Raw genomic sequence first — 25,039 nt, 5'->3', positions numbered from 1 at the left:
TGAGCTGTTGCCCTCGTTAATTTTTTGGTCAGTTTGGTTTCGGTTCACACTGAATAATAGATTGTTAATACTGTTGACTTTGCTCACACATAAAAAGTTTGAAAAAGAAAAATAGTTTTTGAAAAAACGTATGAATGAGAATTATTTAAATGTACACGGAGTTTTTTTATGAACCCGTGATGATGTGAGTTGGCTCAGGTACTTGTGTAGTCCTGGCCTCTCACAATTGAGGTTCATTTTTCTCCGTTGTCTTATATATATATTATTTTTTCATAGGTTGTCTCATTGATGGTGTGTGGTTACAAAGTCTTTGTTAATGTGGTGTGAATGATGTCCAGCTACTAAAATTTGATTTCAATACGTCCTTGTATACATTTAAATTTTATTATGAACCACAGCCAGAAACTCAAGACTAGGCTATAATATATGCACTCAAGAAGTGTGCTTTTGTCTACTTCCTCCCCCCCCCAACAAATATACTTAAATTTATGTGAATTATGTAGTTTTCACAGCACTGGCACCCTCCTGGACCAGTCGCTGATTTTTGGTCGCCAAAAGCAGACTCCACACTTGGAGAATCACTCAGCAATGTTGAAGAATCCACCAGAGTGCTCGATTAAATTATTGATGGCAGAATCGGATACTACTAGGAAGCTCAGAAAAGACCGTGGTAAGCCATTTTGATATCCATTGCTAAAACACATGCACGCTAAACAGTTTGGTACCGGTTTAGCAACTGTGTTAAAGGCAACATTAGGTTTTCAGAACCTGGCCCATTGTAAAAACTTTTTAGATATGTTATAAGCAAGAAACAGAGAAAAGAATTGGTTGGACTGCTAGACGACTGAGGGGTAAAAAGGGTGCTCAGGGAAGACAAGGCCATAGTGGAGAGATTAAATTAATTCTTTGTTTTAGTCTTCACTGAGGAAGATGTGGGGGAGAAATGGTATTTAATGCTTATGAGCCAAAGAAACTGAAACAAAACTCTGTAACACTGGAAGATGTAATGGGACAATTTGAAAACACTTCTCCCTCCAAATTCACGGATTTAGGACTTGCGACTTCGGTTATTTGCAAGTTTCTAAACCCTGATCCATACCCACCTCCCAGACCTCTCCACACTATACCTGGTGGCCTAGCAGTGAAGTGGGCAGGAGCGATCTTCCTATGGTCCTGTCCCATGCAGAGTCATAAACAAAAATGGCTGCCATTAATTCCCGTGGTCTCATGAGACTACAGCGGACACTCAAGGCAGCCATTTTTGTTCACAACTCTGCACGGGGCAGGAGTGTAGGAAGATTGTGTCTGCCCTGCTTCACCGTTATATAAGGTGTAGAGAGGTCTGGGAGGCAGGTGGGAGTGGGTCAGAGTCGGCTCTAAAAGTTATTCGCATTTTTCCATATTCGCGGGCTGGCTCTGCCCCTAACCCCTGCGAATATGGAGGGAGAAGTGTTGTAGCAAATTGTCTGGGCTGGATGGTACACATCCCAGAGCACTAATAGAATTGAAAAATGAACTTGCAGATCCTGGAAATTATAGACTGGTGAGTCTAACATCAGTGTCAGGCAAAATGCTAGAGATTATTATAAAGAACAAAATGACAGAACATATACATATGCTAATTATGGATTAATGAAAGAGAGCCAATATGGATATTGTCAAGGGAAATTTTGCCTCACCAATCTACTACATTTTTTTGAAGAAGTGAATGAACATGTGGCTAAAGGTGAGCTGGTCGATATTGTGTATAGTATCTGGATTTTCAGAAGGCATTTGACAAAGTACCTTGTTAAAGGCTTCTGAGGAAATTAGAAAGTCAAGGGATAGGAGATAATGTCTCATTGTGGATTAAGAACTGGTTAAAAGATAGAAAACAGACAGCTGGGTTAAATGGTCAATATTCTGAATGCAAAAGAGTAGATAGTGGGGCACTCCAAGGATCTGTGCTAGGAACACTGCTTTATAACATAATTATCAATGATCTAGAGATGAGAATAAATAGTGAGATAAGAGAAGATTAGGTTCTTACCTCAATAATCTTTTCCGTATTAAGGAACATGAGTCTTGACCAGTGGGTTATTCATCTTGCAGAAGGAATCATCTACAGCTTTCTAGTTCCACTCCTTGCGACAGTGGGCAGTCCCCATCTCCTCAATTTGTACCAAAGCAGTTGATCACACCAGATGAGAAAGGAAGGTACGGTGAACTTCCTGACAAAATCAAGTCTTTTCTGCTCTGTAACAAAAACAATTAATTAAACCCCATGAAACTTAATACAAGCAAGGTGGACCCAAACAAGCCAACTACCTGAGTGCAACCAGCAAACACATTTATACAGCTATTCTAAGCTTTCCCACAGATTTATTGTACTTGCTGGACAGTTGAAAAACAATCTACTTACTCTCTTGCCTGCTCCAAGGCAAGCATTTGGAGACACACATACATGTCTGAGATAGGATTGGATTTATTGCATTTGATATACCGCTTGAACATAGGTACAGAAGTAGCTAAATTGATATCTGACAGGACAGGCATCAAGACTCATGGTCCTTTATATTGGAAAGAAGATTATCGAGGCAAGAACCTAATCTTTCCTTCCAGTGCAAAAGGATAACAAGTCTTGACCAGTGGGTTGTACCAAAGCTGTCTCCTGAGTCTAGGATGGGACAGATGACCCTGCTGCTTGCACAGAGGACCCAAACATGGCATCCATTTGCACCTTCACATCCACTCTCTAAAACTTTGTGAAAGTATGGAGAGTGTACCATGTAACTGCCCTACAAATCTCCTCAGACAGAACTGCCTGGGATTCTGCCCTGAAGCCACACTTCTGATGGAATGTGCCTTCAAGGAGATTGGCAGTTGTTTACCACAGCCAATGTAGACAGACAAAATAGCTATGCGGATTCATCTGGAAATCAAAGCCTTAGATGCTGGCTTCCCCAGTCTGCCAAGACTGGTGATCCCCAAAAAATGAACTGAAAGATAAAAATCATTTGTCACCTCTAGATAACTGAGAAGAACTCTCCTCATGTCCAGTAACTCCAAAACTATGGTTTGTTTGTTTTTCTTTACACCTGTAACCTGGAATGCAGGCAATTGGAATTCCTGACTGACATGGAATGTCATCACTATGCACTTGCTCACATTAAACGCCATCTGCCATTTTGATGCCCAGTCTCACAAGGTCCTCTTGCAATTTTTCACAATCTTCTTGCGATTTAACAACTTTGAAGAACTTTGTGTCATCAGCAAATTTAATTATCTCACTAATCCCAGCTCTAGATCATTGAAAAATTTTTTTAGTTCTGTTACTAATTTAAATGTTATCCCACTAACAGTAAAATATGTATTAGACAAACAGTTAAAACTCCTGGTCACCACCATAAATTTCACCTTTTCCTTATTAAGCTTCATAGAACAGGTTATCTCCATGCTGAATTAAGGTGCCTGTATCTAAGTGCTCTTTATAGAACTACAGCTGCAAAAATGTGAAACCAAAGCCTTCAGTATATGAAATAAGCTAATTATTTATTGGGAAATAGCACAGGTCAAACTGTAGTGGATGGGGGAAAATGAATCATAGCTAGAAATAAAAATCAAAGAAAGCAATGTTGCAGAGACTATGTCTCTTACAATCAATAGAGAAGCTGTAAGAATGGTATGTGAATAGCACTGTATACTGGTTTACCTGCTGCATCACACTTGCAGTGATCATCATTTAACTTATACCCAGACGCACAGCTACAATGACGCTGGTTGCTTTCTGGATCTTCTACACAGAAATGCTCACAGCCTCCATGGTTAATGGAGCAGTTGGAGTAGAGGGCCTCTGGTAATCAAGGAGAAGAGGAAACAAGACTATCAGTCAGCTTCATTCAAGAACAGTACAGCAGGTTCTATATGTCAGTTGTTTCTGAGATATATTTTATAGCACATGGAAGGTACTGTATTTTTTGCTTCATATGATGCACTTTTTTCCCACCCAAAATTGGGTGGAAATTTCAGTGCATCTTATGAAGAGAAAGTAACTTTTTTAAAACACCCCCCACCTACCCCGGTGTACCTTTTTAAAATGACCCACTCGTTGGGGGTATGCAGACTGACTGCTGCCCGCCGTCGCAACTCGAAGAAGGTAAGGGAAGGGCCAGTGTGCAGCGATTGCACGTCGCTGGCCCACAAGCCTTCTCCCAACGTCAGAACTGACGTCAGTTCTGATGTCGGGCGAAGGCTTGTCGGCTGGCGATGTGCAATCACTGCATGCTAACCATTCCCTTCCCTTCTTTGAGTTGTGGCGTAGCGGCGGCAGGCCTGGGCCAGAGGAGGAAGAATCGGCAGAAGGTAGGCAAGTTTCAGCACGTAGGGAGGAAGGCAGTTTCTGGCGCAGCGGCAGCGGACCGGGGACAGAGGAGGAGGAATTGGCGGAGGGTAGGCAGGTTTCAGTGCACGGGGGGGGGGGGGGGGGGGGGAGGTACGAAGTCAGCTTCGGCGCAGCAGGGAGAACAAAGGACAAAAGCTGGAAGGCAGTGAGGGCAAGGAGGCACCAACTCGGGATAAGGGAGGGAGGGAGAACGAAGGACAAAGGCTAGAAGGCAGTAAGGGGGCACAAACTCGGGACATGGGAGGGAGGGAGGTCAGAGAACAAAGGCTGGAAGAGAGTGAGTGGGAGGGGCATGAATTTGGGACATGGGAGGGAGTGAATAGAAAGGGACAATTATTGGGCCTGAGTGAAGAAAGGAAGGAAGGAGACCCATGAAATCACCAGACAACAAAAGTAGGAAAAATTATTTTATTTTCAATTTAGTGATCAAAATGTGTCAGTTTTGATAATTTATATCTGCTATGTGTATTGTGTGTATATGAAAAATGAAATGAACAGCCTGGCAGGGAAGGGAAGACAGGGTGCAGAGCCTGGTATATATTACTACATAATTTGGTTCAGAATGTTTTTTTTCTGGTTTTCCTACTCTAAATCTAGGGTGCATTTTATGGTCCAGTGCGTCTTATGGAGCGAAAAATATGGTAATTTTATAACAGGGTGCCTGGGTTAAGGGAGAAAGAAGATGACTTTTATAAAGACATATAGAGGGAGTATTTTTAATATGATGTCTAAAACCTGAGTTTAAGTGACAGTTCCAGTATCACAGCTCTTTACATAAATAATTAATTAATTTATATATAAAATATTTTTAGAGCTGTGATATTGGAATTGTCACTTGAATATATCATCACAGAATACAAAATATTATCTCCCTAGAAGATTTAAGTAAACCTGAGTTTAGACATTTTGCGGAAGACGTACAAAAATCTAGTAACAAACATGGCCATTTTTTAACATGCAAAATGTGGAGGGTCACGTGATGCCATCTTGTTGAGAGGATGTGAGTGGACTACGCTCCCAGGCTGTGATCATTTTCCTCTCCCTCCGATGCTCTACTGGCGACATTTAAACTCCTAAGAGTTCCTAATGGACTTTGTGAGTGCTGTCTCCAGATCATTGCACTAGCTTCTGAGCACCATGGCTACTAAACCTGCTAGAAAGGAAAGCGAGAAGCCACGCAGGGCCGATTCCAAAATGGCAGAGTATGAGTCGGGAGCCCAGCCATCGACGAACACAGTGTGGGTGGCTGAGATTGTTACGGAAGTCCAAGCTGCGATTCAAGATACGCTTAATACGCAGCTGCAAAAACTGTCAGATTTAAGGGCCTTTCTTTGACCCTCATCCTTCTTGACCTGTCTGCTGCTTTTGATACTATCACTACATACTCAATGATATACTGCCTTCGCTTAGATTCCACAAATCTGTCCTCTCCTGGTTTGCCTACCACCTCTTCCATCTCTCCTTTAGTGTACATGCTGGTGGATCCTCTTCTGCTGGGGCATACCCCAGGGTTCTGTCTCAGGACCAGTGCTCCCTCTAAGCGGTCGGGTGGTGTGAGCAAAATTTTTTCCCCGTGCGCTAAAAATATCGGGCGCCAGCGCCAACTCGCCCGATTCTCCTCTCGCCGCGGCCTGCCATCTCCGTACGCCGTGCGCTGTGACGTGACATTGTGCGCTGCGAGGCAATATTTTGTGCGCCAGCGCACGCCAGCGCAGCTTAGAGGGAACACTGCTCAGGACCTCTTCTTTTCTCTCTCTATACCTCTTCCCTTGGTGCCCTGATCTCTTGGGGTTGTAGACATGTGGGTAAAGGGGTGTTTGGGGGGGCTCACCATAACCTATAAGGTAGTTCTGGTGAGATGTTTATGTGGCACCCTTTTCGTGAAGTTCACAACAGTGCTCTGTAAGGTACGCCACTGCTCTGTTGCCATTTCTGGGTGGCCAGTCCATCACAATGCTGGCCCCTCCCACATCCAAAAGGTCTTGTTCTGGACATTTGGGACTTGGACAAAATTTGGGTTCATATGGTATAAAGATAGACAACCTGGTGGTCTGGATGAACAATAGCCTGAACATCCAGATAGACGATTCTCAAAAAATATATATTTTAGATGCATTTTTCGAGAATGGACATTTTCCTGCTGCCGACTTTGGGCATCTAGTGCCATACGTCTGAATCGGACTTAGATGTATTTTGCTTTATTACGCCTTTCTAAGTGTACACACACACACACATAGAAAGAGAAGGGAGGCAAGGATTTCTCTCTTTGAGTGTTTTACTGTTTTGTTTTGTATTTATTTATTTGTTTAGACAGGACAGTAGGAGTTCCTGGATCCTGAAAATGCTGACTCTGGAGGAGACATGGACAGGTGGAAGAAAAATTTAAGGTACCCAACCTGAAAGAACATTGAGCTAGCAAAGACAATTTTTCATATAAAAGTAGTTCTGCTGTGTGAACATATATAATTTTTGTTTTTCACATAACTAGAGAAAATCTCAGATCTGAGTACGGATTAGTAATTATATACATTAAAACTTTTATATGCTTAAAATAAGCAGCCATGTTTTTATTGTATTTTTAGACCTTATTTTAATTATTTATAATTTTCATTATTTATGAACACTTTTAAACAAACTGAGTCCTTTTACTAGCATAGCTACTTCTCTGCACACTAACTGATTAGCTTGTGGGTAGTGCAGGAGCTTTTACTACTCCATATTTATTGTAGTAGTGGCCGTGTGCTGATGAATTAATAGTCACATGCTAATTGGGAATTTAGCGCATTACTATTAATTCAGAAAATGGAAAATACTGCCATTTTACAGCCGCTCTAAAAGTGGCCTCAGTATGTGGGAAACCCATGCACTAATAATAGCACTGGCCACTTTTTAGTGCAGCTTAGTACAAGAGCCCCTAAATGTAATAATACAATTATAACATTTAATATCATGGTACATTGTGCTATTTGTTTCACATAAAAAGTAACAACTTGAACTTATTTATATTGAAACATTCTATTCTTTGTAATATTCCTTGGTTTGGTATTGTATTGAATTGAACTGGGAAACCCATTTACCATCAAAAGTTATGACAAAAGTTAACATCATTTTCTTAATTGTAATTGCATTTCTCTACCACCAGGATGTTTATAATACACCTTCAGAAATCAAACCGTTGAGCATATATCCATCTTCCCTAGCAACAACAGCAGATGAATCCAGAGACCAATGGATAGCTCACATCTACCAGCAGGCGGAGATAGAGAAACTGATTAACAGGTGGTCCTATTGGCTGGCACTCCTCCTGTTTATCTAGTATTCTCTAACTCCCAGCAGGAAAAGGTCGCTATTCAACTAGCTCCTGAATTCTGGCTGTGGCTGGAACTTTATTTTCTCCTGTTGAGGTTTCTCTTCAGTGAGACTGCCATTCTGTTTCTCCTGTTGAGGTTTCTCTTCAGTGAAACTGCCATTCTGTTTTTCCTGTTGAGGTTTCTCTTCTGTGAGACTGCCATTCTTTTTCTCCTGTTGAGATTTTCTCTTCAGTGAGCTGGCAATGCTATTTCTCCAGTTGAGATTTTCTCTTCAATGAGACAGGGGTGTCTGGCTGAACGGTGCCGGCTTTAGGGGTTACACCTGGGCCCCCCCCAGGTCCCTGCCTCACCCTCCCTCCATTGCTAGAGGGTCTGACTGGGTCTCAATTTTTTTCTTCTTTCCCTTCTCTGTAAAAAAAAAAAAAAAAAAAGAGACCACAGTTGCTACATTCTGCCATGCTTTTGCTGCAAACTGGATTCAACCAGCTCTAACAACTAGCTTGTGAGTATGTCTGGCTTTTACAGTTGTTTGAACTTCAGGTTCTGTTTTCATCGTACGTTTAAGGCATGGATATTTTATTGAGGCTAAGTTTTATGACTAGAAATCCGTGGAGGGAGCCGGGACTTCCCGCCCTTTGCATGCACGCGCTTGGTTTCCTTGTTGGTTACAGCACGGCAGTAGCGGTGCGATTTCTTGCTCGCACTTGTTCTCATTGTTGGGTTTCAGTGCAGCAGTAGTCCTGTTTATTCTGAGGCTCTCTTTCATCGGTGTTTGTTACGGCCATGTGCAGCTGATTGTGCAGGTGCCGGATTATAGCAGCATGAGATGGGACATGTTTTTTCCGGCGCTGTGGACCGTTCTTCTGGTTATTCCCTGAGTCTGATTTTCTTTCTATGCAAGCCGCGGCAGGGTAAATTTTGCGGGGCTTGAATCCAACTATGTTTCTAGGAGCGTTGATGCAGCGGCCACGTGTCAGTGAGAATCCGGCGTGCGCTTGGGTCTCCGGCGATGGCGGGAGAGCTGCAGCGTTCCGGTAGTTTGTTTCCAGCTGACTTTAGTCAGGGTATGCCGGGGCTTCTCTCCTTTCCGGTTCAGACAAGTTGTATGTGTGTCACCAGCTTTGGGACAAGCTTGGGCAGCTTTATATGTCTATGTCTGTGTTCCTGCTGTACTCCCTTGAAGGAAGCTGCTTGTTTAATCGGACTCTGGGGTTAGCACTCACGGGGGTTTACCAGAGAGACTCTGACCTGGGCTAGGTCACCCAGTCTCGGTTTGTCTCCAGACTGGGGCGACATACGGCAACTCACGGCACGGTGAGATCAGCAGTAAAATCATACTTCACACAGGTATCTCATTGTCTCTCTTGGGGTCCCTGCAGATTGAACCTTTGTCTGTTGGTAACTGTCCTTATTTGGGCCTCTGTGCTGAGCTGCATGTGTCTAGTAGTGGCACAGGATATATATGCCTAAAGGTAGTACAAACAGTTTCCAAGTTCGGGCTGTCTCTATGGGCATAATGACACTGTGCATCTTCCTGCGGCCAGGGCTCTCTTTCTCTATTTCTGAGGGGGCCTGGACTTCATATTTCCATGCTTGCTCCTGTCACCATTTTCTCATGGCACATGCTAGACGGGCCCCCCGACCAGACAGGAAGGGCTGTACAGCTCCTTTTAACCAGGAGCCAGTTACCTATTCTATCAAACCCGCGGAGGATCACGCACTATGTGGCTGTTTTTTCCTTGGAGGAGATTTGTCTCGCGGCTAATTGGTCTTCTGAGAGTGCTTTCTCTCCGCATTTCTGCTTGGATGTGGGGGCGCATGTGGTAGGGACGTTTTGTGCTTCGGTTGTTGCGGAGGCGGCGTTTGCTTCCCACCCAGATTGAGGATTGCTTTGCTACATCCCATTGGTCTCTGGATTCATCTGCTGCTGTTGCTAGGGAAGGAAAAATTATCTTCTTACCTGTTAATTTTCTTTCCCTTAGACGCAGCAGATGAATCCAGAGCCCCACCCTTTCTGGATATTGTCTCTCGGTTTTTTCTTTTGCAACTTTCGCAGTTTGTTATTATGGCAAGTTGTTTTCTGTATTGTTGCATTTTGAGATTTGTTATGGGAAAGAAGTTTTTTACATGCTATGCCTATTGATGGTTACGGATGCTTGGGCAAGGAGCTATACTAGATAAACAGGAGGAGTGTCAGCCAATAGGACCACCTGTTAATCAGTTTCTCTATCTCCACCTGCTGGTAGATGTGAGCTATCCATTGGTCTCTGGATTCATCTGCTGCGTCTAAGGGAAAGAAAATTAACAGGTAAGAACATAATTTTTCCTTCACATACCATCACCTCAGAGACATATCCATATCCCTCCTCTTCAGCTCATTGAGTTTCAAAATTTTACCACTACCCTCTGCACAGAAACACAACAAAGAGAATGTACTGTATATGTAGTAAGGTATTGATTTTGCCTACTCTGCTCAGCATTTAGATCACAGTTCTTCAACCGCCGGACCACGCAGGGCTGGCGAGATCGACACCATTAAATTTCCTGCCCCGGTGGTGTTCGCGGAAATATTCTGTTCCTCCCAGCCTCGGACGATCAAGACAGGCTGCCAACGTCGGGCATTCCCTCTATGAGTCTCGCCTATGTGGAAACAGGAAGTTGAAACAAAATAAGCGGGACTCAGAGAGGAAAGATCCCGTCGGCAGTCTGTCTTGATCGCTGCCCCTGCCGAGTCGCCGAAGAGGGCTTCAGGGAAAGTGTAGGTAGAAAGGAGATGGTCAGTGTGCACGGGGGGAGGAAGGGGGTCAGCGTGTGGATTGGGGCCATCAGCAGCGTCTGTGCTGAGAGTTTGCCCACGTGCAGGATGCGGCGGGTAGGGGCCTCCGGCTCGTCTTGGGTGGCAGGGCCTGCGGTGCAAAGCTGTTTTTGCCGGCTTGGGGTGGTTGCAAATGTGCAGGGAGCCTTCAACAGTGGCTGTCTCCTCTCCTAGCAGCTCTGTACTTACCAGGGCAGTGATTCACTTTGGCAACTTCCCCTTTCCTCAGAGGCGGCAACGGACCCAAGACTGCCTATGTAAATCACTGCTGCAGGCAGAGGAAGCCACTGTTGGAGGCTGGGAAGCTGCTGGATAAAAGGGAGAGCTGCTACTGCACCTGGAGGGAGGTAGAAGGAGAGATGCTGCTGGGAGGAGAAGAGGGAAAGGGATGGGAAGAGAGCTACTGTTGGATAGGGGGAGAAGAAAAAAAGTAAGGAAACAGCTGACAGGGAGATTACAGGAGGGTAAAGGGGGTCAGGGTGGAATGGAGAGAAAGGGGAGAGAGAGGAATGAGAAAGTAGAGAAAGATTGATGCTGGAAAGGGGGTCAACAGAGAAATGAGAGAGGGATAAAGATGCTAGATCTGGTGTAAGAGAGATAAAAATGAAGAAAGCAGTGAAGCTGGAATGAATGATGTAAAAAGGAGAGAGGAGGCACAGGCTGGATGGAAAGGGGAGAGGGGCATAGAAAGAAGTCAGATACATATGGAAGGGGGCAGACAGTGGATGGACAGGCAGATGCTGGAAGGAAAAGAGTGAAAAGAAGATGAAAGCAGAGACCACAAAAGGTAGAAAAAAATCATTTTATTTTTATTTTGTCATTAGAATATATCAGATTTGAAATATATATCCTGTTAGAGACATAACTGGGGACTGCAAAGCCTGACACTATTCCTGTCATGTGTTGACTGCAGTATTCTGTTAGCATGATATTTCTGTCTCGCATTCTGTAATAATTTGGCTTGTTCAGTTTTCTTGATAGTAGAGGGGATATATGTGAAGGGGAGGGGAGACAGGGGTTTTGTTGGTCCTTGCTCTGAATATTTATATTTATAAAATGACAATTGTACAGAATATTGTTTCTTTTTATACTTTAATAAAATACGTTCAATATAAAATCATAACTGAGGCTTGTGCAGATGGGATCAGATGGTTTGTGGGGACCGAGCTTGCGGAGACGGGGCAGAAATGTGTTTTTTTATTTTGGTCTTAGTAGTTTGCCGGTCCACAAAATAATTCTTTTATTTCTGCTGGTCCACGGGTGTAAAAAGGTTGAAAAACACTGATTTAGATCACTGTACTTGTACTATGTGCTGGTTATGTTCGGCCATTAGATAACTCTGTTAACTGCATTGAAAACCAAGGTGTATAGCAGTATATAAATAAAATTGTATGTTATATTATCTGCTGGAAGCTTGCAAATACATATATTTTTTAGGACAATCATAAGGAATACTCATGAGATAGATCTGCATATATTTGAAATAAGAAGCAGGTTAATTTGCACAGCTTGGCTACACTTCCAAAATACTTAGAAACTGTAAATTTAAAAGACAATTCCATTTACATGTAGTTTACGAAAAAATTACTCTATTCAGAGCAGCATACATTTTTCAAAGCTATCTCTATGATTTCCAGGTCCCTGGGAAAGACTCAAATTTATAGAGTTAAAACCAGTCAACTTTGGCTGTGATGCGCCACACATGACAACATAATAATTATCATCATCATAATTTTATTATTATAGGAACTGCCTACATCCTGCACTGATACCTCTGAATATCCTAGGTTCTTAGGAAGGACGATGCTTACAGCAGCTGGTAGGTCAAGTGAAGCTATGATAATGATAATGATAATAATATAAACCAGCTCCAGTTGCAGACCTCCAGAATCTATGCTAAGGAATGATTGCTCATGTCACAGCAAAGACAGAGAGAAAAGCTGGTAATATATGTGTGCAGAATATCTCCAAGACATTGAGGTTACCATATTGGCACAGATGCCCTTCCCAACCATGGTGACAAATACAGTCAAATCTTCCAATGTTATCCTTGCAGGTACCATTTACACAGAGGTTGGACATACACTGGTCTCCATCTGAAATACAGGAAAGTAGGTGGCTATGAGGACATGAATAAGCAACCAATGGACCTTAACATTCTAACTCCCATTTTATGGGTAATGTTACCTGATCTAAATATTTCAAAAGCTGTAAGATCTCCCTACTCAACTGTATTTGGTTTTGAAATAGGGTTATGTCAACAAAGAAGCTCAAGATTCTGCACTTTTACTGACCAACATCATATGTGTAGCTATACAAAGAAAGAGATTGACGTGTTTATCATTAGTTTTGCTAGGCATTTGGGAGACAAATGAGGTTTGAGTGACAAATGTTGTATATATAAATAAGTGACAGGAAATATAATGCAGGGCTATTTTTGGTATACATATTATATGAATAAGGTATGTACTAATGCTTTGTATGTTTCTGAGGATGCTTAAGAGTTATAGGGGGAATGAATGGAAAGGATTTTAGATTTAGCTTTTGCATTTTTCAGCACAAGCTCAAGGTAAGAGACGTTTAGGTACAGTAGATATCATCCTATTCTCAGTGGGCTCAGTCTAAATATGTACCTAATACAATTGAAGACTGAGTTTATTTTGTTTATTGTGAGCTTCTATACTGCTACTAATGACTGGGGATTCAATTCAGAGCAGTTTGCATGAGCTTCTGTAGAGGTGTTACAATATATGGGCTCTATACAGAGTTACAGGGACTTCTGTAGCAGTGGTACAATACAGAGTTATTAAGACCAGCATAATTATGGCATAATCATTCATCCTACTTATGTTACCGGCACATCGATCATCTTATTTGCATATGTTCATACCAAATCAATCTAATATTAGGTTTACTATTGCAGCTAAGTACACTATATTTTCACGCCTCCTAAGGAGTTTGGCCTATTCAACTAAATATAGTGTATATCAGGGATAGGGAACTCCGGTCCTCAAGAGCCATATTTCAGTCGGGTTTTCAGGATTTCCCCAATGAATATGCATGAGATCTATTTGCATGCATTGCTTTCAATGCATCTTCATTGGGGAAATCCTGAAAACCCGACTGGAATACGGCTCTCGAGGACTACTATGTTTATATAACGTGTGCTGTTTTGTTAGAATGTTGTACTCCACCCAGATTTGCAAAGAGGTGGGTAGTCAGTTTAGTTCCCTACCCCTGGTCTATATACATGTATCTGTATCATATTTTATTTTAACTTTGAGTGAGTTGCCCAAGATAGCAAGGGGCCACAGAGGCATTTGAGCCCTAGCTTCACTGGTTCTCAATTTGCTGTTCTAACCATTAGGCTATTCCTCCACTCTTGAAGTACTGTACATGAATGGGTGATATATACGTAAATACTTATTCATTTATTTATTTATTAAAACTAAACTGACTACCCACCTCTTTGCCAATAAATCTGGGTGGGGTACAACATTCTAACAAAACAGCACTTGTTATATAAACATAGTAGTATTTCTCTGTGGGACCAAGGAAAAGACACAAAAAAGGTATTGTTTCTTGAGCAGATTTGTGAAGCTTATTACCAGGTAGAATATTAAAAGATATTTGATGCAAACTGCTTGAACTTTTATGAGCTGGCTCACACAGATAGCTAGGGGATTTTTTTTCAGAGGGTACTTAGTGTGTTGTAGGGACTGCTGAAATATTTGCCATGCTGCCTTTTCATAGACTCTGTGATCAGTTGGAGGGGCAATGGCTATTGTGGGGGTTTGGTCCTGAGTGGTTACCCTAACCCCTAAGGACAACTCTGTCTATGAGTACTTTGCTGGGGAAAAAAAGCACTGCAGAAAGTTGTACAATACAGAGCAGTCCTCAGATTGCTGGAAACAGAACTACTGGTACAGGCTAAGGTTACTACCGTGTTTCCTCAAAAATAAGATAGTGTCATATTAATTTTGGGCCCAAGAAAAGCACTAGGTCTTATTTTCAGGGTATATCTGGCTAAGCCATAAAGAAGAGGGATACAAATAAGTACTAAGGAGTCTCTTCAGTTAGACACTCAACTCTCTTTTATGAGTCTTCTGAAAGTGGAGGATGATTCCACCTGGGACCCAGGTGAGGAGGTAGAATGACAGCATAAAGCAAGAATCATAGTAGAAAGTTGAAGTGGTATTATAATAAATAATATAAATTTACTGAGGAACAATGAGGCAAATACAGTGAAGCCATACAAGCAATCATATTCAGGTTTAGTCCAGTACTTGGAAAAGTTAATTTCTAAATGTTTTGTATTGTGATCCTGAGACACAATGGGACTCATTTTCAAAAGAGAAAATGTCGCAAAAATGGCATAAAGTGACATTTTTACCAAAATGTTCAAAATTGGATTTAGACATCATTTTGAAAATGCCCCTCAGTGTCTTTTCCGTGTGCCTTGCATGACTTCTTCAGCTCTTTAAATAGGGGATATTTAAAGAGGGGAACCCTCCATTTGTAAATTAATCTTTCCCTTTATACCTTGGATCCATTGCAGACTCCCTCACCAACTTTAATTTCTCTAACTTTTCTCCACTTTGTGGCCTGGTGAGAGCTGCTGGGGGGACCTCTTATAGGGAAACTCTATCTTTTTCTTTCTCCCGGGTTTCACTGAAGTAGCCAAAAATCTATCCTTACTTGTTTGCCCTTATGACCTATGGATTACTCTAAATCAGTGGTCTCAAACTCAAATCCTTTGCAGGGCCTCATTTTGGATTTGTGGTGTCATATTAATTTTGGGCCCAAGAAAAGCACTAGGTCTTATTTTTGGGGTAGGTCTTATTTTTTTCCATGTACAATGATCATATCTCCCTTCCTCTCCTCTACCCCAATTCTTCCTTTCCTTTCTCTCCCCCACCTGTGCAGTATCTTTCCTCCCCTCTCACCCATCCCATTGGAGGGCCTCAGAAAAAATAGTTAATGTCTTATTAAAGAAATGACAATTTTGCATGAGGTAAAACTCGTTATAGTTTATAAATCTTTCCTTTTGCCTAAGTCTTAATAATAATATTGTCATTTATAGCTAAAGAGACATAAGATCAGGAAACTGTTTTATTTTACTTTTGTGATTATGATAAACATACTGAGGGCCTCAAAATAGTACCTGGCAGCCGCATGTGGCCCAAGAGCCGCTAGTTTGAGACCACTGCTCTAAATAATATGCTACAGAAACTTCTTCAGACTCTTCTTATTCATCAGGAGTAATAAGGTAGACTAAAATCCACCTTCCTATAATCAATAAAGAAGCTCAGGGGAACCTAGATGTTCTCTTGTCATGAGCTATAACTCTTCCTTTGTAGTTGCTTTAAGAATTAAATCATCTGTAGAGTTACTAGACTCCTCCTCTTTTTACTTTATGAAGATTCAAACTTAAAAGATTTACAATTTCAAAAATCCAAACAAAACAGAGATCTTGTCTCCACAAAACAAGGGAAAGAGACCCTAACTTAACTAACTTAAAACAATACCCACTCCCCGCTGATATTCAGTAGGACTTAGCCACCAGGAATGGCTCCCAGCTGTCTAAGTCCCATTTGGCTGGCTAGACATTAGCCTGCTATCTCTCATTGAATATCGGGCTCACCAGTCAGTCCGGTGACTGGCTATGTTGTACAACTTAGCTGGTTACTGCTAATTTTCATCAGCTGAGCGGCTAAGACATACACACAGATAGACCCACCTAAAAGACTGGTCTATCTTTGGCCATTAGCCTTAGCTGGTCTGCCAGTGATAATTGGCTTGACTGGCTAAGTGTAAGCTACTGACCTTTGTCCCGGATATTCAATGCTAGCAACCCCGGCATTGAATATCCAGGATCGCTGCCTCCTGCAGTTCAATATTGGCCCAATGTCCACACCTACTCTAGGGTTTTCTAGGTCAGTGTTCTTCAACCGCCGGTCCATGGACCGGTGCTGGTCTGCATAAATTTTCTGCCAGTCCACAGGGCCAGCACGTCCATTGGGCAGAAGACAGTGTTCTTCAGCCACTGGTCCATGGTGCGATCAATGCGGCATCTTTGGGCCAGCTCCCTGAGTGCTGCAGTGCACAAAGCCATGGGAAAAGGCTCCTATGTACGTCCTGCACCTGAACCGGAAGCCTTCTCTCTGATGTTGCAACATCAAATGGAAGGCTTCCAGACGAGGCACGGGATGTGCGTCAGGAGCCGCTGCCCACAGTTTTGTGCAATGCAGCACTCAGTGAGCTGGCTCAAAGATGCCATGTTGATCGCACCATAGACCGGCCTGAAGATAACACTGGGGGGCAGGCCAGAAGGCAAGGCACAGCATGGAGGGAGAGAGACAACAACGGTAGGGGGCATGCTTTTATTTTTTTATTTAGTGATTTTACATCTGCTGTCTGTTCAGGAAGAAATGTATTTGTTTATTTTCCTCTGGGGTTGTACTTCTTGCAGAGTCTTGCATCTTAGGGTTTGTTTGTAAATATTAGTACTTTTAGTTTTTGGTCCTGCATTTGCATGTGGTTATCTGTTTTCTAATAGGAATGAATGTTGAAAAGCATACAGTGTGCTTTATGTATTTTAATTTTGTGGTTAACCATTATGTGTTGTTAATACGATTATATTGTATGTGTGTATATATGAAAAATGAATGGAAAAAATGGTGTTACAATTAGTACTATTATGGGGGTAGGGTCTGGGGCAGAGATTGGGTGGAGATAGCCACAACTTAGCCCACTGTTCTTCAACTGCCGGTCCACAGACTGGTGCCAGTCCACAAAATAATTATTTTATTTCCGCCGGTCCATAGGTGTCAAAAGGTTGAAGAACACTGCTCTAGGTAATATAGAATTAGGAAAATTCCATGACAGCAGACTCCCAGGGGGTGCTGTAGCAACTTTATACACTCCCCTAAATTACTCTGTTTGGTATGGCCCTTTTGCAGCAACACACACACAGCAAGTAAGACTACTGGAGAGTATCTTACAGTAGTAGTAAATACAATTGGTCATGCATGGGTTTTTTTTTTTCTGTGATTGATAGCCTGATCTATGATGTATATTACTTATGTCTTTAACAGAAACATTGCCATCTTCACTTAAACCTTCATTGCCTCAGGTACAGACTTAGACTGTAAACTCTCTGGGGACAGGAAGAAACCTATGGTATTTGAATGTAACTCACATTAAAAAAAAAACTGAGAAAGGCATGAGCTAAATCCAAATCCTCTCCTTTTAAATATGTTGCATATAAACATAGAAAAATGATTGCAGATAAAGACCATATAGTCTATCTAGTCTGCCTATCCATGCCATCTACTTTCCCAACCTCTCCCTTAGAGATCCTATGTACTTATCCCAAACTTGCTTGAATTCAGTGGCGTAGCGAGGGTGAGGCACCTGGGGCCGTGGCGCCCCACATTTCTTTCCCACCCCCCTGCCACACGCACACACACCCCTTCCCTACCCCCGTACCTCTTATAACTTCCTTGGCGCAAGCAGCATCACCAACCCGCTGCCCACCAACCCGTTGCCCTCTGATGTCACTTCTAGGTGCGGGACCCAGAAGTGATGTCAGAGAAAGAGCTGACAGTGGAGTGAGCAGCAGGCTGGAGTTGCTGCTTGCGTTAGTGAAGAGATAGCAGAAGTGGAAGTCGTGGTTCCACTGGGAACGAGTGATCACAATGTAATCAACTTTAAACTTGACATCGGGAAAGGGAAACATGCCAAAACCTTAACCACCACCTTAAACTTTAAAAAGGGTAAATACGATCGCATGAGAGCCATGGTAGAAAAACGACTCGAGAAGATGGTGGACAAACTTGAAACGGTAGATCAGGCATGGTCCCTACTGAAAAATACTATCACAGAAGCACAAGATCTCTACATTCCGAGGATTTCCAAAGATCGGAGAACAAAGAGCAAAAGAGAACCGGCATGGCTTACCATACAGGTGAAGGAAGCCATAAAAGAAAAGAAGGACTCTTTCAAAAAATGGAAATGCATAAAGACAACCGAAGCCTGGAACAAACATAAAGATGATCAGAAGAAATGTCACAAGGCGGTGAGGGATGCCAAACAGGAGTATGAGGAAAAAATAGCCCAGGAGGCCGAAAACTTCAAGCCCTTCTTTAGATACGTGAAAGGGAAAAAACCTGCAAAAGAGGCAGTGGGACCCCTGGACGACCAGGGAAGAAAAGGGTACATCAAGGAAGATAAACAAATCGCAGACAAACTAAATTCCTTCTTTGCGTCCGTCTTTACGAAGGAGGACACCTCAACAATACCTGAAGCGGAGAAAGTGTTTGCAGGAGAAATAGAAGACAGCCTCACCACAGTTGAAGTGGACTTAGACCAGATATACTATCAGATCGACAAACTTAAAAGTGACAAATCCCCTGGACCGGATGGAATTCACCCGAGAGTCTTAAAGGAATTGAAGGTTGAAATCGGAGAGTTATTGCAAAAACTTGCAAACCTGACAATCAGAACTGGACAGATACCGGACGACTGGAGGATAGCGAACGTCACGCCAATTTTTAAAAAAGGATCGAGAGGGGAACCGGGCAACTATAGGCCTGTGAGTCTTACGTCTGTCCCCGGCAAGATGGTTGAAGCACTGATCAAGGATAGCATAGTCTGGCACTTGGACGCACACGACTTGATGAAACCCAGTCAACATGGATTCAGGAAAGGGAAATCATGTTTGACGAATTTACTCCAATTTTTTGAGACTGTGAACGAGCAAATTGATAGTGGGAAGCCGGTGGACATAATATACTTGGACTTCCAGAAAGCGTTCGACAAAGTTCCACATGAAAGACTTCTCAGGAAACTACAAAGCCATGGCATAGAGGGGGATATACAAAGGTGGATAGGCAAATGGCTGGAAAACCGAAAGCAGAGAGTGGGCATAAATGGGAAGTTCTCCGACTGGGAGAAAGTGACTAGTGGTGTACCACAGGGCTCGGTACTTGGGCCGATCCTTTTTAATATTTATATCAATGACCTGGAGGAAGGAACAACCAGTGAGATCATCAAGTTTGCAGATGATACAAAATTATGCCGGGCAATCAGATCACAGGAGGATAGAGAGGAACTCCAGAGCGACTTGTGTCGGTTAGAAACATGGGCGGAGAAATGGCAGATGAAGTTCAATGTGGAGAAATGCAAGGTAATGCATTTAGGCAATAAGAATAAGGAATACGAGTATACAATGTCAGGTGCAACTCTGGGGAAGAGTGAACAAGAAAAGGACCTGGGTGTACTGATAGATAGGACCCTGAAGCCGTCGGCACAATGCGCGGCAGCGGCAAAGAAGGCAAATAGAATGTTGGGCATGATAAAGAAAGGAATCTCGAGTAGATCGGAGAAAGTTATAATGCCGCTTTATAGGGCAATGATCAGACCACACTTGGAATACTGCGTCCAACATTGGTCTCCCTACCTAAAGAAGGATATAAAACTGCTGGAGAGGGTGCAGAGACGAGCAACAAAACTGGTGAAGGGTATGGAGAAACTGGAATACGAGGATAGACTTATAACACTAGGATTGTTCTCCCTAGAGAAAAGGAGACTGCGTGGGGATATGATCGAGACCTTCAAAATACTGAAAGGAATCGACAAAATAGAGCAGAGAAGATTATTTACATTGTCCAATTTGACACGGACTAGAGGACATGAAATGAAGCTAAGGGGGGACAGGTTCAGGACTAATGTCAGGAAGTTCTGCTTTACTCAGAGAGTGGTTGACGCCTGGAATGCCCTCCCAGAGGAGATTATTGCGGAATCGACCGTCCTAGGCTTCAAGAGCAAACTAGATGCATATCTCCTTAAGAGAGGCATATAAAGATATGATGGACTATAAATTACGCCAGGGTACACCTGGCAGGGCCTCCGCGTGCGCGGATCGCCGGACTTGATGGACCAAAGGTCTGATCCGGAGATGGCAGTTCTTATGTTCTTATGTTCTTATGATAGAGGTATGATGGAGGGGAGGGATGTGAAGGCACGCGCAGAAGGAGGTGGAGTGGGGGGGAGAGGAGAACGGGTATTGACACAATCACCAAGATGGCGCCCGGGGCGGGACATCTCCACCTCCCTTTACTATGCCACTGCTTGAATTACATTCCACAAATTCACTAACCTTTCCATGAAGAAGTATTCCCTCAGGATGTTCCTGATTCTGTCCCCTTTCAACTTCATCCTATGCCTCTTCATTCCAGAACTTCCTTATAATTGAAAGAAACTCACCTCCTGTGCATTTATGCAATGGAGATATTTAAATGTCTCTATCATATCTTCCCTCTCCTATCTTTTTTCCAAAGTATGCATATTGAGATATTTGTCTTTCCCTATATGCTTAAAGAAGACCATTTCAGTAGCCACGCTCTAGAGCCACTCCATGCTGTTTCATAGCTTTGTACTTTTTAGCTGCATAGTAGATTTATTTTGTAAGAGTAACTGAGAACATCAAATCCCTGTTTTTTGCAAACTCTAATGGCTCACTGAAAAAGATAGCTTTGAAACTCAGCAAATAGGAGCTGTAACTAGGTTTACTAATGCAGCCCAGGTTGACCTAAAAGCCTGAGCCAGTCCTAGTTAACATCGAGATATAATTCAGATTATCCCACTGCTTTCCTTTAGATAATAAGAACTACAGTTCCATCTTTTAGACGTCCGCGTGGTTGTGCGCCTGCGCGCAGGGGTGTCCCTGAGAAAGAAGGGGGGCAGAAAGTTGCGGTGGACTTGGAAGTTGTACTGGCCGACACAGTTGTAGCATCCTGCTTTTAGGAAGGCTACAGCCGCACTATGTCTAGCACCTCCAGCTTAGCCACTATGAAGAAGATGGTTCAGCAGCTGCGTCTAGAGGCCAGTCTGAACCGAGTGAAGGTATCACAGGCTGCTGCAGAGTTAAAACAGTTCTGCTTGCAGAATGAAGCACATGATCCTTTGCTGACAGGGGTATCTTCAAGTACAAATCCTTTCCGTCCTCCAAAAGTCTGTTCCTTTTTGTAATTTGGTGAAATATTGTTTTCTTTCAGTGATCTTTATATTCACTAACTTTTCATACCTACTGGACTATGCTGTGTGTCACCAGTAGCAGCCACTGCAAGAAAGAATGCCCCAAGATGAAGACTTACAAGAGCTCAGCAGTGTAATGATGTGCCAAGTTTGTGCAGTCAACTGCTACTGTAGTCAAACCTTAACATCTACCTCTCCAACTGGGCTGAATGCTGTTTGATAATGTTTCCCTAGTTCAAAAGGAAACTATTTTTTTTTTACACTGGGCAACAATAAATATTAATCTTCTCCAAAAAAAAGAACTACAGTTCCATACATGCAACAAAATAGCATCAGCTGACCTGAAGTGCACTACCGTGTTTCCCCGAAAATAAGGCCCACTCCAAAAATAAACCCTAACATGATTTTCGGGGTAGATCTTAATATAAGCCCTACCCCAAAAATAAGCCTTAGTCCCTGGATTCGCCGGCAGCAGCGCTTCTCCCTGCTGCCCCTGCCTCCACCCCAGCTGCGCAGGCAAACCCCCGCTGACCATCCCATCTTTCCATCTCTCCCTCTCGTCTGACCCCCTCCAACTGTGAGACCTACATACCTCCCTCTAAACAGGCTGCTTTGCGGCCTTCTCTCGCCGGGGCATTCCCTTTGCCGCATCACTGGTGATATCATCAGCAACGCGGCATACAGAAGGCCCCAGGATGGAACGGCTGCAAAGTAGCCTGTTTAGAGTGCTGTCAATACTGCTGTTTGGAGGTTGGTATGTAGGTCTCGCAGTTGGAGGGTCTTCAGGGTTCGGACGGGAGGGAGAGATGGAAAGATGGGAGGGTCAGTGGGGGTTCAGCTGCATGGTAGGGGCGGATGGGGGGTAGGAGGCCTACAGTGTTATGTGAGATCATTCAAACCAGAGAGCAACTTTGGACAATACAGTATATCAGGGGAACGTTTTGCATTTGTAGGTCATCGATCTCTTTAAAGGTCCAATCATCTCTTTAAAGGAACAATCAAGTCAAGGGTTCTCCTGCAGCTGCATGGAAGGGAGAGATAGAAGTGGGCAAGGGTTCTGCTGCATAAGGGATGGGAGGGATAGAAAGATGCTGCAGAGGGAAGGTACAAGAGGATGGGTGAGAGGGGAGGAAAGATGCTGCACATGTGGGGGAGAAAAAGGAAAGGAAGAATTGGGGTGGAGGAGAGGAAGGGAGATATGATCATTGTACATGGAAAAAAATAAGACCTACCCCGAAAATAAGACCTAGTGCTTTTCTTGGGCCTAAAATTAATATGACACCACAAATCCAAAATGAGGCCCTGCAAAGGATTTGAGTTTGAGACCACTGATTTAGAGTAATCCATAGGTCATAAGGGCAAACAAGTAAGGATAGATTTTTGGCTACTTCAGTGAAACCTGGGAGAAAGAAGAAGATAGAGTTTCCCTATAACAGGTCAGCCCAGCAGCTCTCACCAGGCCACAAAGTGGAGAAAAGTTAGAGAAATTAAAGTTGGTGAGGGAGTCTGCAATGGATCCAAGGTATAAAGCGAAAGATTAATTTACAAATGGAGGGTTCCCCTATTTAAATATCCCCTATTTAAAGAGCTGAAGAAGTCATGCAAGGCACACGGAAAAGACACTGAGGGGCATTTTCAAAATGATATCTAAATCCAATTTTGAACATTTTGGTAAAAATGTCACTTTATGCCATTTTTGCGACATTTTCTCTTTTGAAAATGAGTCCCATTGTGTCTCAGGATCACAATACAAAACATTTAGAAATTAACTTTTCCAAGTACTGGACTAAACCTGAATATGATTGCTTGTATGGCTTCACTGTATTTGCCTCATTGTTCCTCAGTAAATTTATATTATTTATTATAATACCACTTCAACTTTCTACTATGATTCTTGCTTTATGCTGTCATTCTACCTCCTCACCTGGGTCCCAGGTGGAATCATCCTCCACTTTCAGAAGACTCATAAAAGAGAGTTGAGTGTCTAACTGAAGAGACTCCTTAGTACTTATTTGTATCCCTCTTCTTTATGGCTTAGCCAGATATAGGGGGCTACACTATGAACTTCACTTCAGATGAACCTGTTGGGTTTATTACTTTTATGTACATTTTCATCTATTAAGCACTTACCATAATATTTTGTCCAGAAGCTGAGCTGTGAAGAGAGAAGAAAAGTAATGAACAAGCTGAAGATTAGCTGCCTACAAAGTATTACCTCCCTTCATATACTCTTCCTTGAGTCAGCCTGCTCCAGTCACATGATAGGAAGTATGGCGCAGTGGTTAAAGCTAGAACTTTGGCACCCACGCTGTTCCTTGGGCAAGTCACTTAATCCCCCTATTACCCCAGGTACATTAGATAGATTGTGAGCCCACCGGGACAGACAAGGAGAAATGCTTGAGCCTGAATAAATTCATGTAAACCGTTCTGAGCTTCCCTGGGAGAATGGTAAAGAAAATTGAATGAATGAATGAATAAATAAAGCTAGATTTCTATTTGGCTGGTAAATCAACTATTCTCTCACCATTAAAAGCTCTAGGAGACTGCATTTGTGGGCCACATAGAATGCAACAGAAAAGAGTGGGGAAGGAACCATACATATCAACCAGGGGTAAAACAGAGTTTATTGAATACAATCAGCTGTTAAAATATCAAACATGTCATATTTGACAAGAAAAAAAATCTATTCCAACCAATTTAATCACTTTTTTTATGTTTATAAATTTTTATTTGAATTTTAGTACTTTATAAAGGTACAATACAACAACAGCAACAACAACAATCTCACAGCACTGGGAGACATCACAGCAGAAAATCACACTTCAACAACACAATATTAATTACATAACAGCCACCTCCCTGTCAGTTCCCAGCTCCACCCTCTTCATATCATGTGTTATAAAGTAAAACAATAACAACAAAAGTAAAATAAAACAAAACATAGTGAACTCCATATGGAAGTCCCTTTGTGGTTCCTTCAGAGAGACTCCTTTATCACCCCACAAACTCCTTCCCCCCCTCAGCTCGAAGAAAGGATTAAATAAATTGGAATATTTTGTCCCAAGTACGTTCCTGCTGGACATAATAACCATGATGCCAAGCAGCTAGACATTCCATCTGTGCTATTTTTTTTAATTTGACCAACCACTCATCCCCCAAGGGAGCAATGATTTTCTTCCTGTGCTGTGCAATCAGGCAATTTGCCACTGCAAGACCCATACGCACAAGCTTAGTCTGCCAGGGAGCATCTCTAAGGTTAAGCAACCCAAGCAAGCAAACCTGAGGTAAAACCTGTATTGGTTCCTGTATCCACTGTGTTAGCACATGAGTAACATGCAACCAAAATATCTTAATCACCCCACCAATCTAATCACTTTTATGCTGCTTATGACAGGATGGCCATGTAGTTTTTGCGTGATACGCAAAATCTCTTTTTGAGACATCATTTCTACAATTTGATATATAGCACTAGAACACGTTTTTGTTTTTGAA

The 25,039-nt window shown here is 42.6% G+C and overlaps 2 protein-coding genes and 1 long non-coding RNA gene across 5 annotated transcripts in view; 2 read left to right on the top strand and 1 right to left on the bottom strand.

The window, feature by feature from the left end:
- The window catches only part of PROC (protein C, inactivator of coagulation factors Va and VIIIa), a 66,654-nt gene that overhangs the window by 28,872 nt on the left and 12,743 nt on the right, over positions 1 to 25,039 (bottom strand). The window contains exons 4-6 of the mRNA XM_033959601.1: positions 23,678 to 23,702; positions 12,493 to 12,603; positions 3,692 to 3,832 (exon numbers count right to left, since the gene is read on the bottom strand). Coding sequence (XP_033815492.1) covers positions 3,692 to 3,832; positions 12,493 to 12,603; positions 23,678 to 23,702 — 277 coding nt within the window. The remainder of the gene's footprint in view (positions 1 to 3,691; positions 3,833 to 12,492; positions 12,604 to 23,677; positions 23,703 to 25,039) is intronic.
- LOC117367205 lies at positions 4,224 to 24,089 on the top strand. 3 transcript variants are annotated; one of them, XR_004540711.1, is made up of 4 exons: positions 4,224 to 4,341; positions 6,692 to 6,768; positions 12,254 to 12,684; positions 23,695 to 24,089. It is a non-coding gene; the product is annotated as an uncharacterized LOC117367205 (long non-coding RNA). The 3 variants fall into 3 exon arrangements; XR_004540710.1 differs by lacking the exon at positions 23,695 to 24,089 and having other exon boundaries at positions 12,254 to 12,326; positions 12,564 to 12,957; XR_004540709.1 differs by lacking the exon at positions 23,695 to 24,089 and having other exon boundaries at positions 12,254 to 12,957.
- LOC117367203 (guanine nucleotide-binding protein G(I)/G(S)/G(O) subunit gamma-5) lies at positions 21,254 to 21,846 on the top strand. The gene has a single exon (XM_033959600.1). It carries the CDS (start codon positions 21,335 to 21,337, stop codon positions 21,539 to 21,541), a length of 207 nt encoding a protein of 68 aa, XP_033815491.1. The 5' UTR covers positions 21,254 to 21,334; the 3' UTR covers positions 21,542 to 21,846.

The sequence above is a fragment of the Geotrypetes seraphini genome, chromosome 9 (assembly GCF_902459505.1).
Source record: "Geotrypetes seraphini chromosome 9, aGeoSer1.1, whole genome shotgun sequence".
Lineage (NCBI taxonomy): Eukaryota > Metazoa > Chordata > Amphibia > Gymnophiona > Dermophiidae > Geotrypetes > Geotrypetes seraphini.
The sequence above is the reverse complement of the archived record's forward strand: the minus strand, read 5'-3'. Positions and strand labels throughout refer to the sequence as shown.

Bases quoted from the DNA above. Each gene is read 5' to 3' on its own strand.
- LOC117367203 (XM_033959600.1), top strand. From the start codon at position 21,335: ATGTCTAGCACCTCCAGCTTAGCCACTATGAAGAAGATGGTTCAGCAG.